This window comes from Cyrtonyx montezumae, unplaced genomic scaffold (genome assembly GCF_038088225.1).
Source record: "Cyrtonyx montezumae isolate F1298 unplaced genomic scaffold, pur_monq_1.0 scaffold_18, whole genome shotgun sequence".
NCBI lineage: Eukaryota > Metazoa > Chordata > Aves > Galliformes > Odontophoridae > Cyrtonyx > Cyrtonyx montezumae.
The window spans coordinates 3,063,929-3,076,857 of NW_027071914.1; the positions used below are offsets into that span (position 1 = coordinate 3,063,929).

The window sequence follows — 12,929 nt, forward strand, 5'->3', positions numbered from 1 at the left end:
AGGCGTTAAAAATTAAATAACGCGTGGATGCATTTACTTAGTTTCCCTCTTGTAAAGGGAAATGAAAACAGGGAATAGAATTTTCCTTTTAATAGAATGTAATGGTATTTGATCAGCACCTGGCAGGGCGCGCCCGCGATTCCGGGAGCGGTGACACGGAGGCGCTTTATTAGTTTTTAAAGCTCGGGATTCAATTACCGACGCGCCGCGTAATCCCGACGGCCGCGCGGACACGGGGCCCCGACGCGGCGCGGGGCGGTGCGGGCGGACCCCGACGGGCATCGCGGATCGGAGCGCGGCCGCCCCGCCGCCGTCCATGCTCCGCGCCGCCCTCCGCCGCCCGCGGCCGTGGACGTGGACGGGGCCGGGGCCGCCCCGGGCGGTTCGTTGCTTCCCGGCCGTCCCCGAGCGCGGGGAGGGTGAAGTGGGGGAAAAAAAAAAAAAAAAAAAAAAAAAAAAAAAAAGGGGGTGAGGAAAAAAAATGGAAAAAAAGGAAAAAAACCCAAACAAACAAAAAAACCGCGAACGGGCGGTAAATAAATAAATAAAGCGGCGCCCGGCCCCGGCTCGGGGCTTTGTTAGAGAAAATTGCGGCTCGATCTGCATAATGGGAACTCGGGCCGCCCAAGGCTATCTTTTTATTGCGTGTGTGTCTGCTGTTATCAATTTTGTGAACGATTTCACAGGGAGCCTGGCAGACTTGAGCTGGAATAATATGCAAAGATGAGCTCTGAATAATGAATGATGTGCTTTTAAACCAATTCCAAAGTGTCTGTGATAGTACAATATGAAAAGGGGTGGTAAGTAATAGTATATTTAAAAGGCGCTAGTATGTTTTTATTACTATATTTAAAAAGATATCTATATTATTTTTGTGAAATGGATAATATATCACTGAGTCTTTGATAATCAGCTAAACAATACATTTTTCTTTGGGAAAAACTCTCCCGGTTTTACACAGTTAAATACGCAGCATCGGCGTTGCACCGCTCGGCGACTTGATTAAATATTAACTCTATTTTAATATTAGCTTTTAAATTTAATATGTTGACGTTCTGCAGTTTTACTTTAATTACGTTTTATAATTAATAACCCGGGACGTATGGTATCCTTAAATGCGGCTCTCCCGCTGCCTCCTCCTCTGCCCCCTCCCTCCCTCACCCGCCCCCCAAAGGGTGACACGGGGCCGCGCAAACCCCGCGCAAACCCCGCGCACCGACGGCGCGGCGCTGCCCCGCTCCGGCCGAGTGGGGGCGGCGGGCACCCGCAGCGCGGCCCCGACGGCGAGAGGCGGCCACGCGCGTTACAGCGCGGAGCGCTCCCCGCAGGACGGGCGGGTGCAGTGCCCAACGGCGGCGGTGCGGCAACGAAATCCGCCGCAGGATGAGGCCGGCACCTGTCCGCTCCCTCGGGGCCGCCGGGCGGGGCCGTGCGGGCCCCCGGAGCGCGGCGGATCCCCGTCCTGCGGGATCCTCGGTGGAAAGTTTGTTGTCGAAACGTGGCGTGGGCAGAGTGACCCGTGACACCTGCTTTTTTTTTTTTTTTTTTTTTTTTTTAATGCTTACCGTTAATTATTTCTGAAGCATCTGCTTTCTAAGGCGAGAGGGACCGATCTCTGGGTACGGCACGGAGAGAAAACGCTGCACGGTTCCCCTGCCCTCTCATGCACGGGCACATCGGAGCTGCGCGGCGGAGCACAGCCCGGGCCGGCACGGAGCTGCCGCTGCCCCCTCCATCTCTCCCCGCACTGCCCCGTGCCCCCGGAGCCCGCCCTGCACGGCTCGCGCTGCCCCGCAGCTTCCTCGCACCGCGCGGAGCGCATCTCCCACCCGCCCTGCTGCCCGTCCCGTCGCCATAAAGCCGTCCTCCAAATTCAGGGCGCTGGAGGCACTGCGTTCTCCCACGCGCGGTGCTCCGCTGCCCGACGCCGTGTTTCAGCGTGCATCCCACGCGTTGTTCCAGGGGGTCCCGAGGACCGGGCCTGCTCCGGTCCCAGTGCACCCGAACGGTTCCCCCCCGGGCTGCTGGGGAGGGCTGCGCCGTCCCAAAGGCACCGCCCGTTCCTTCAGGTGCCGTCCCCGCCCGTACAGCGGCACAGAGCAGAGCGGGGGGGGGCAGCAGCTGCAGGTGCGATGGACACCGGCCGTGCCCTGGTGGCCTCAGCTCACCGTTGTGCACTTGGGCACCTTAGCGCTTTCATCAGCACAGCCAAAACTTTCAGCTCCAAACCCACGTCTTAGCTCACAAACCCACCCCTCCCCGTGAGATGGAGAGGGCGGGAGGGGAGGAAGGGAGCTGAACGGAGGGAGCGCAGAGGGCGATGGGCAGATGGGGCCCAGGGCCTCTCTGCCATCTCTGATAACATCAGGCAGCGCTGGAGCCGCGGGGATGTCCCGGCAGCGCCGACATCTGCTCCGCTGCGCGGTGCGGAGCAGCCGCTCTGTGCCAGCCCCTCGTACTCCCATTTGCCGCACCAACCTGCGGTGGCTGCCCGGGTTTTGTACTGAATAGGACTTCGTTGGGAAAATCGCATTAGGGAGGATGCCGCAGGTATCCATTAGGGTTTATTTATCGTGATACGGTTCGGATCTCACGCTCATAAATAACTTATGTTATGGCTTTTGTTTGTAGCAATGTAACTTACATATTTTATTGCGCTTTCTGTAAACCTCAAACAGAATGTTGTCAAAGCAGCACTCCTAACGGCCGTCCAAGCTACGGTCCATAAAACCTACACCAGCATTATTTGTTAATACAGCGAGGAAGCACGCTACCCCTCCGCAGCTTGAAAGGTTCGCTGTCACCGTCAGCTCCAGCTACGATGAAACATTACCAGCTGTAAGGAGTGGCTTTGCAAAGCCTGCCCGTACTCGTGGCAGAGGTTCTTGGGGGTGCTGGTGCCCGCAGGACGGTGCTGGGCTTCGCAGTCCCCGGTGCTGCTGTGCCCCTCGACGGGCGGGCGCTCACCCGCGTCTGGGGGCAATGAGAGGCACGCTGCAGCCCCGGGCTGTCAGCAGAACCAGACAGACTCGCATTGCTTTCCTGAGAGGAAGTCACTCGGGGCCGAGCGCAGTCTCCTTTCTGATGTTTTCCCCATCCACCGTTTCCATTTTATTTTTATTTTCTTTAAAGAAAAGTATGAAGAAACCCCAACCCCCTTAAGGCAGTGATGCATCTAACCAACCAACCAAGCAGCCAACCTGTAAGGCATCACACAGCCTTTGGAAACACACCAGGAAAGTCTGGGCTATGCCCACTTTGCCAGTGGCCCTCTCAAGGCTGACAGCAGAGACCCTGAGCAGAGGACGTGGTGTCACGGAAGACTCTGCTCTGCCATCCATCTCTGAACCTGACAGCAAACCTGTCTGCACCATCAGCTTCTCCAAAGAAGGTCCTGCTGTCAGCTGTTAACCAGGGTTGGAGTGCTGTTCGAACACACACGTCCACTTCGCCCCGTTCACTTCGGGAACTGTCAGAAGTGAAATTCCAGAACTGCCCTTGAACACCGCAGCCTTGTTGTGGAAGAAAGCCCTGCGTGTGAGCGCTGGGCCGTGGGGGCACGCGGAGCTCTCCCTTTCTCCACACCCAACCTCTGTCAGCAGAGCTGCTACACGGACCTGCACGCGGTCTGCTCCGTCAGCACAGGCACAGCAAGGAGAACCGGAGTCGCAGAACCCACAAGCTTTCATCTGAGCCTCTAAATGCCCGCGTGGAGCAGTGAGGGGATGGCAGGGTTCGTGCAGCAGCTGCTGGCAGGCAAAGCATGGCACCGGGCCCTGGAGCCTCCACGGGGTAACGGGAAGAATCTGTCCGCCAGGCCGACACACACCCGCACACACACCGGGGGACGGGTTCGGCTCTGCAGTTCATACAGCTTTGGGACGAGGAGTCTCATTTCCTTTAAGGACTGAAGAGGAAGGGGAGCAGCTGTACCCATTCCTCCTTCGTTCAGGTGTTGACGGTGATCATTCATGTTCTCCACTTTTCCAACGCCAGCACATCACACATCAGGCTGCACTTCATCTGCTGCTCTTCACTAACCTTCCTTATTGGCTCAGCACTCCTGGAATTCAGACCCTTTTGCTGCAGATTACATAGTTTTTCCAGCTGAGCTTGAATGAAAACTGAAAATGCCACCGCACACTGACCACCGTTCAGATTTACTTCCTGAGAGTTAAAAACATGCTGAAAAATAGAAGAGTTCCCAAGGAAAAAAGTGGAAAAACTCAGAGCCATATTGGTATGAACTTTTGCTGCCCGGTGGCTGCAGTAAAACACATCTTATTCTCATCTAAACAGTGATGAAAGATGAGTACATATACAAACGTAAGCATGCATGGAAAGCACATACAAACAGTGATTTACCTAAGGAAAAAAAAGCCCAGCCCAACACCAACAGTTTCTAATTGCACAGAATAGCTTTTGTGCATTATAAACTCACTGACTTACTGCTTAAATAGTTCCAATTCTTGTTAGACCTTGCCTCCACTCATCTGTCACCCAGTGCCCACCTCAGGCCCTTCTGAATTGTCCCACACGGAGCAGTGTGTGTGTGTGTGTGTGTGTGTGTGTGTGTGTGTGTGAGTGCTGGGGTGGAGGAGGGCTCCTCATGGAGCTCTTCACTGTCTCTGAGAGGTGAAGACAGATCTGCCCAGTTTGCTGGTTTAGGTGCATGTATTCATCTTCATTGTGCCACAAGCCATGTGAGTACATCTTTGTAACTGCTTGCTTTTCTCTGTAGGAGAGGACGCATTTAATCCTGATTAAACAGCGTCATAAACTTATTTTTGTCCTGGTTTCCCCCTCCCTCCTCATATCCAAGGACCAGGAAAACTTGTGCTTGTGAAATACAGTCAGTATTTCGGAGACAGCAGCTCCATCAGGTCTCTTACATTATGTGCAATGTAATTCATTTCCTTGCTGTACGTAATGTCTAAAATGCTCATCTGTAGTTGTCCATTTCCTTGAGCACGCTATCATGAACCTCCTGTGATTGAAAAGAAATGTATAACATTCTGTAGAAAAATAGTCATTTTATTACTTCAAAAAGATGTCACAAACCCATTTTCAAACAAGTATGACCTCGGTTATAATGAGCTCAGAGCTTTTCATTGGCAAGAGTTACTATTTACCAATATATGCAGAACTGAGACTCATTAACTAATCCAGGTTTAGAAGGAATGCATATTTATTTTGCTCTTTGGTTAAGTACCGTTTCCACACTGTTTCATAAAGACAAAGGAACAAGATAGTAGCTTTTGCTAAAGCTGAACACGCTGACTTTCCATTGCTTTCACTATTGCAAACTCTTATGATCATGGCGGAGATAGAAAAAAGCAGAAGTTATCTAAAAAAATAGTTTCCACGAGGCTCAACATCTAACCACACAGCGGGGCCCCAAAGCTTTCAGAACAGCTTTATTAGCCAGCTCTGCTTTCCCAAGTCCTCGTCAGCTCATCAGATCCAAGCTGCCCGCATCCGCGGCCCCTTCGCTGCGCAGCGCCTCGGCCACGTCCCTCCGGAACACCGACATGTTCTGGGTGAACCTGGGCACAAGAAAACCCAAACAGCTGGTGAGGAGAGACCTGACCGTGACTTCAGTGAGCAGTAAAAAGAACAACAGAGATGGAAATTGAAAGGAAAAACGCATGCTTAAAAAAATACTTTAAATGTCAGAAAAAAAAATATATGGCACGCTGCATTTAAGGTCTTTGGGTGATCTTCTGTCTGTAGCCTCAATGCTCTCTGCTTTGACTGTCAGACTTGGCTGGTTCACAACTGCAAAGCTAATAGAGTTTCCTGCAGGATGGCTCCTCAGGGCTCCTTCCTGCACGGGGCTGCACAGACAGGTGCTCGTGGGACCGATGTGATCCTGGGCCAGGTCTCCTTGCAGGGCTGGGGAAGCACCCCCTCCTGCCTGCCTCCTCAGCACTGCACTTGATGGGGGTGGGTAGCAGCAGTGTGGTAAACTGGGGCTCGCCGTGCGCGGCAACACAGGATGCAATTATGAGTTCATTCTTTATTCTATTCATGATTTTTTACTTTTGTGTTTATTTCCTTACTAATGGAAATTGATTTCTGCTCGAATTTAAACAATCACAGTTAAAAGAAGCCTCCCGCTCTGCAGAATAAATCAGAGAAGGATTACGAATCAAGGGCTGAAAACAGAACAGCCATCGTATTAACTCATGCCTCTTGCTGGGAAGTGATGGCTTAGAAGTCATCCTAAGTTAGACAGGCGGATGCTACCGAGACAGACAAGCTCTCATCTGACCGAATTATCCCCGTCCCCCTCACACCTGCACCCCTCTCTCCCTGCTGCAATTCCACAGAAGCTCCGCGAGAGCTTCCACACCACCGCCCATCTGAGAACGCTCCACAGAGCTCAGGAACGAAAATATGCTGTAGATCTACATACATTTAAATCTAATGCCTGCCAAATCTAATCTTTGCCAGCAGCCCTCATGATGGAAGCCCCTGTCTGCTCCCTGAGCAGGGAGGGGAGATACCAGCGTGCCCAACAGTCCCTTTCTGCCCTCAGAGTCTGCCTTCTTGGAATAAGGCAGCTCAGGGATCCTGCAGATCAAAGCCTGCTTTTCTCAGAAAACTGTGTTATCCCGAGGACTTCTTGCCTTCAGTAAAAACAAACAGATACTGAACTAAGAAGCTATCGAGTTCGAAGAATGAGTTTTGCTCAGTTCCTCATTTGTTCGTGTTTCTTTTCTTTCCATGTGGCGTTATTTATTTATGTAATCCAGAAGGACTTTTGAGTCCAATGACTCCCCCTGGCATTCACAGCTGCAAAGTCGGGCCGTGTCCTACAGCTCACCACTATCAGCTCAGTTTTTCTTTAACGGGCACTCCTGTCCTTTCTTGTGTCTTTCTGCCTTTTCCCCTGGTTTTCTCCCAGTCCAAGTTACACAAAGTCCATACGAGTTACTGCCAAGGATGCCATCTCTGGGGTCACTTCCAAATCCCCCTATCTCTGGCTATCACCAACTGTTGTGCCACAAGGAACTTATTTTAATTTATTAACAGGAAAATGAAACAGAATAACCAAGACCAGAATTAATGCAAAACTATGTAAGGATTAAAAAATAATAATCAATTTCCACAGCGACAAAGAGAAAAGAAATCGGAGAAATAAAGTCAGCAAATGGTCTTAGTTGTTCTCTCCAAGACTCGTTCCAGGTTGTTCCAGGCTTTCCAGGGAGCCCCACGCTCAGGACCTTGATCATGTCTCTGTAATGTCATGGTTTGTTTTGGCTGAGCAATGCACACAGCCAGCAAGCGGGAGCGTGCCGTGCTGACACAAGGACTGGCGAGCGTGCCGAGTTCTGCTCTGCTTTTCACATGAGGGCAAGATGGGCTGACTGTGGTTTCTGTTACCAAACAAAATACCTTTGCCATGTTTATCCACAGGTTCAGGCTTCAGCTGTTCAGTCTAGGGATAAGCTCTTCTATGGGGAATGACCCTTCTTTCTGAAAGAAGTAACTCAGGGACACTTCTTGCATTATCACTTCTTTTTCCAGTCCAAGTTTCCGTTTGTCTTTTCTTTCTCTTTTTTCAGCTTACTTATGTGTTATCAACTCACCTGTCTCTGTTCTTCACCAAAAGGTTCTGCTCGACCCCTTCCATGAGGTTCCTGAAGCACTGTTCGAGGGCTTGTCGTTTGCTGCCAGGCTGGCTGTTTATCAAGGTTGCCCTCAGCTCACTGAAGTACTGTGATAAGGAAACAGGGAACTTCAGAAACGTGATTTGGAAATTTAAAACCAGAGTTACTCTCCTGCACCAGGAGCGTTCTTGAACAAATGCTTCACAGGTTGCCCTCTGTGAGAGAAGCTGGGCAAACTGCATGCATTAGGTATCCTGAGCTGCACCAGCTTCAGCCCTACCTCGTGACTGCAGCTTAGCCAGGGGCCACTCCACTGGAAGCTTTCTGAGCTCCAACACATAAAGAGAGGTGACACAAATGTTCCCTGATTCCTTTCTAAGTCTTTTCTGAATGGTGCAAATTTGCACACCTCACTGCGGGATGCACTGCACTGCTGAGATGAGATGCTCACCCTTGCTTCCCTGGAAGTGAGATACTCTGTGCCATTTTCTGTATTACTGTGTCCATTACATCCTGTTAGATCTACAGGCTAGTTAAAACAGAACTTTGTACCATCTCAGGACAAACTTTGGTTAGCCTAGAAATAAAGAATGGGCTGGGATCTCTGGGGTCGTCAACCACTCTATTTCTATAGCCAAAGAAGCTGTATAATCCTGTTTAGTCTTCATATATTGGCTGTATCGGCCAAAGTCTTCTGGCCTTGGGCATAAGCACATCCACAGAATGAACACTGATCGAAACAATTATTCAGAGGTGAATGAACTATTCTGATGAACCTTTGCCAGAGGTAAGCAGCTCTTTTCCTTCGTTTCTGCACCCGTGGCTGCTGCATTTGGGCTTGTTCTCATTTGCTGTAGCCAAAGACTTTGCCACCCTGCCAGAATCGTGTTGCTTTCCATCCCATTATAGCATTACACTGTTAAATTTCAAACACAAGCTTCCAAAAACACAGCTCTCTCGTATTTATGCAAAAATATGGGTAAAGAAAATGTAGTAAAACCAGGCCATTCTAATTGTTGTCCTCAACAACTCAATCGGGTTAGAGGAATACTCAGAGTGCTCAGGCACTGGGCACAGCCTGCCCAGAGAAGCTGAGGGTGCCCCACTCTTGGAGGTGCCAAGGTTGGGTTGGGTGGGTTCCTGGGCAGCCTGACCTGGTGAGGAGCAATCAGCGCATGGCAGAGGTTGGAGCTAGGTGGGCTGTAAGGTCCTTTCCCACCCATTCTATGATTCCACGATGGGAAGAGAAAATCCCTTTCGTGTCTGCTTGGAACCTGCCCTCAGTCCAGCTCCCTTCAAACCAGGAACATCCTGTATCACACTTCTGTGCTGGCAGCTTCTGCGCCAGCTGATCAAATAGCTGGATCCCAAACTATGTATGAACTCAAACTTCAGAATCCCGTGGGGGCTGGAGTAAAAGATGAAATATCTGCCTGCAACAAACGCGTTCCCCAAAGCCTTGTCTAAAGGTGACAAATGCAGAGTTCAGTCTGGAGAAGGCCACAGCCCTGAGACCCTCTTCAGTACTCCGTTCTGGTGTTCCAAGAGCTTCTTTAGGTGACCCCCAGTCCCCTCCCTGACCGCAGGGAATTTCCCCTCTGTCTTACATCCCTCCTAACAGCCTCTGCTGAGGACTCCCGCATGGCATCGCTGCTCCAGCACTACGGGGCTGCTCTGAGCCCTGGGGTTTCTAGGGCTTCTCTGCAATGACATCACTTCTCCCCGTGCACTCACATGCTTGTGATCTTCTTTGGTTGCAGAACAGCAAGAAGGAGATAGGGTTGCTACATTATCAGGATACAGAGAGCTTTTCCTGCCAATCTTCTGCCATTAGAATTTAAATTACACTTGCTGCCCCACTTCGGGGGAGGAATGATGACAGGAGCCACTGGAAGCCATCGCGTTTGATATTAAGCTGATGCTGTCTCAAAAGATTTAGTGTTGTTTTAGGGTGGACTCTGAATACGACTTCCATTTTGGCATAGCTCATCCCATTAGGACAAGCACGCACGAGTCCCAGCTTTTCTGAGTCCCCAAGTAAACCAGCTGCCTTCCCTTTGAGATGAATTATCGGCAAAGAAAGTATCATTAAAGCAAAAGTAGACGAGAACAAGCAATAAAAGTAAAACGTGGTTAATGTGTGCTTGTTACCACAGGAACAGACAGAGAACCTACCTGAAATAAAGGAATCTACTTTCAATAAATCAGCTGGCGGTGCACTGAGACGCGCCGAGGAAAGATGACTCTTGCAGCCACATCTAAATACATTACCTACTTTTTTTCCGAGCACAAAATAATACGCTTGATGCAAAATGGGCAATACAAATATTGTAAACGATATTTCCTGTTTTCCATCCTTCCAAAAGAAATGTAAGGCTTGTTCGTAAGTGAAGGCGCTTGTACACATCCGTGTCTGCTAAGCAGAACACAGAGTCATTAGAACTAGTCTAATTTCAGTAAAAAGAATATTCCGCCAGTCACAAATTTATTTCTCGTGATTTACAGCTCCACGGTTTTATCTTCAAGTGAAATATTTAATTTCTTCTCATACTGAAGCAGCTAACATCAAAAAACACGTAATTAATATGTAGTCAGGCTAATACTTAAACGCTATAAATCAGAAGCATTATATAAACAAAAGTGTCGTCTTGAACAAGATTGGGAATGCACAAAACTACTTATTTCCCACTTTTATAATGATGCAGTGACTCAGAGCAGATAGAAAATGATTAGTTTTCCTTCCAAAGTAGGAAATATTGCTTCCATCTGTAAAGTATAATATTGTGATGTCATAAAGTTTTCCTAAACACTGAATTTGCCCTTATTCCCTCTCAATCATTTTAAAAGAACTGCTCTCTCTTATAGAGCCTGGATTTAAATCACAATAACACACCAAGAAGATGAATGACAGTGCTATTGGATATGGCTAAAATTGGATCCTTCAGCACAGGTGAATGATGAGACAGCGCTTCTCTTCTTGATATATTTTCTTCTTCTATTAGTTTCCTTCCATAGCTGGGATTTCAGTTTGAATTTTAATGTATGCAGTTGCTGCTAATCTTAGTGTCTTATTTTTTTCCAGCACCCTCTTATTGTATAGACAATTCATTCTCCAAAGCAGTAATACACTGAGGCTTGTGACTGCCCAAGATATAAAGCAATTCAGAATAAAGTTAGAGCCGGCTCTGAACTGTGGCAAACACAACAGGTCAGTATCCTCAGAAACAATGCCTCGCTGTACAAAAAATGCACACATTTAGATCAATTCACATTCATTTACTCAGATGGTTTCCATTTCTAACAATATTGTCTCTATTAAGTCACAAGGGAAACATGATGGGTATATCCAAATTCATAGTTTCAGATTTTATTGAAAGGGCAAATTGCAGAGTATTTCCTGGTTTATACAATTTGCCACAGATGAACACAATCCAAATTGCAATCAATGCCGGTACTTAAGTGTAAGAGCTCAGATAATATCCTCAAAGCTACTTGTTCCTGTGAAACCTTTCAGAAAAAGGAATTGGTTAACTATTTTTCTAGGAAGCAATTCTTCTGATGTGATTTCCACAGTGTTCTTGTTTCAGTGTTGTATCTAAAAGCCAGATGAGCTTGCCTATCATTTTTACCTCATTCTGGAAAAGCAAAGATTTAAAATCTATTAAGAAGGAGAGCAAGAAAAAAAAAAGGTTTGATATGTTTGCATGATCGAAGGTTGGGTGTAAAAGTTGGGGCAAAGGTCAAGAAGATCTTCTCATCAAAATGAAGCCACTCAGCCTTTGTGAACACATCTGTATAATATTATCTGGTGCACGAGCTGAACTTTCCTCTTAGCATGGGGATAAGTGAGTCAGGTTCCAAGGACAGAGGGAAGGGATCTGAAAGGGCCACAGGCAGCTTTGTTCTGTGTGAAATAATGATTTCAAATGCTTGGGCATATGAAGGGTAGAATCTCTAACATACTCACTTTCTCATTGAGGAGTATAAGTCCAAGCAGCGGTCGTGACACAGACCATTGGTTCCTGCAGTCTTCAAAAATGATGGTGTTCATTAGGACTGACATCATCTGAAAGAAAATCCCAACAGTTCGGTGATGAACATTACCAAAGCCTTTACTAACCACGCTGAAATCTCATGGATGGGTACAGTATGCCAGAATTCCTTCTTCCAAACAAATATTTCTGTAACCAGAACTACCAGGTGAAGAAACGAAGGAAGCAGACGTTAAAGCTTAGCTCCAAAGTCATAATTATGGAAGTCAAAACAAATAGGAATAGAAACTTAGAGTTGTGTTTATTTAAGGTACAGATTCACTTCTAGGACAGTAATCAGTGTGTGGCCAGAAATCTGTATTTGTTTCAGATTAATCTCAAGGTGCTATTCAAGATCCTGGTTTTCTCACACCCATGTCTTCCTTCTTATGTATGATACTGAAGTGCATTGGAAGGGAACCTCCAATCTGACGAAGGTAATCCTGATCACAGCAAGCCATCAGTGAATCTACACCAATTACACGGCAGTTACAAATCCAAGCCTGTGATCTGGGGCATTTTACTTCTGTGACTTAACTTACGGAGATCTACAGTAGGCACAATGTCACTCGATCAACTTCATAAAGCACTGAGACCTATCAACTCATACAGCTAGGTTCTTTTGCTACTCAAGCAGAAGACAGATACCTGACTTTGCTCGTAGGCTGGCTGTAACCAGTCTTTGGCTACCACCACACCGGGTATTCCCTCCCGGGGGCTTCTGCTGGTCTTGCTGTGCAACCACACTGCTGGTGTGTGTAGCTAGGGAGGGTGGGACTTATTTTAGGGATCAGCACAACTTTCATAGAAATAAATCACGAAGTAGCTATAGAATCCACTTAAAGACAAAATCCGCAAAGATATCCTGGAGATACAGTAGTCCCAAATGCCAAAGGCCATAACATATATGAACCTAAAACCATTACTCAGAGATTAAACAGAATGAAAATTTGTAAAATGTCACCAGTAAATAGTTTGACTCACATTTATAAAATATCTACACCCTAAAACCAAACACAGGAGAAGTGGAAAATCATTAAATCCTTTCTTCTAGGCCAATGAGTAGCTACGAGCGGGGTCTCCAGAGAGCTGCCACACTACAAACTCGTCTGTAATAACTGACCAAGGCTAAGTCAAACAGCATGTTTCACTAAATGAAAAAGATGAATCCCAGCACTACAAATCACCTGCAACAGAGATATCCACGAATTATTTGAGCTTTCAAGTTAGGAACATAAGTTCTGACGTGGGAAAGGCCGATTTTAATCCAGACTCCACAGTT

At 47.7% G+C, this 12,929-nt stretch overlaps 1 protein-coding gene across 1 annotated transcript in view; it reads right to left on the minus strand.

Annotated features, from left to right (window-relative positions):
• Positions 1-5,404: 5,404 nt before the first annotated feature.
• The window catches only part of RANBP17 (RAN binding protein 17), a 149,853-nt gene continuing 142,328 nt past the window's right edge, over positions 5,405-12,929 (minus strand). The window contains exons 26-28 of the mRNA XM_065734471.1: positions 11,584-11,682; positions 7,596-7,723; positions 5,405-5,546 (exon numbers count right to left, since the gene is read on the minus strand). Of these exons, the coding sequence (XP_065590543.1) occupies positions 5,450-5,546; positions 7,596-7,723; positions 11,584-11,682 (324 nt within the window). The 3' untranslated portion in view covers positions 5,405-5,449. The remainder of the gene's footprint in view (positions 5,547-7,595; positions 7,724-11,583; positions 11,683-12,929) is intronic.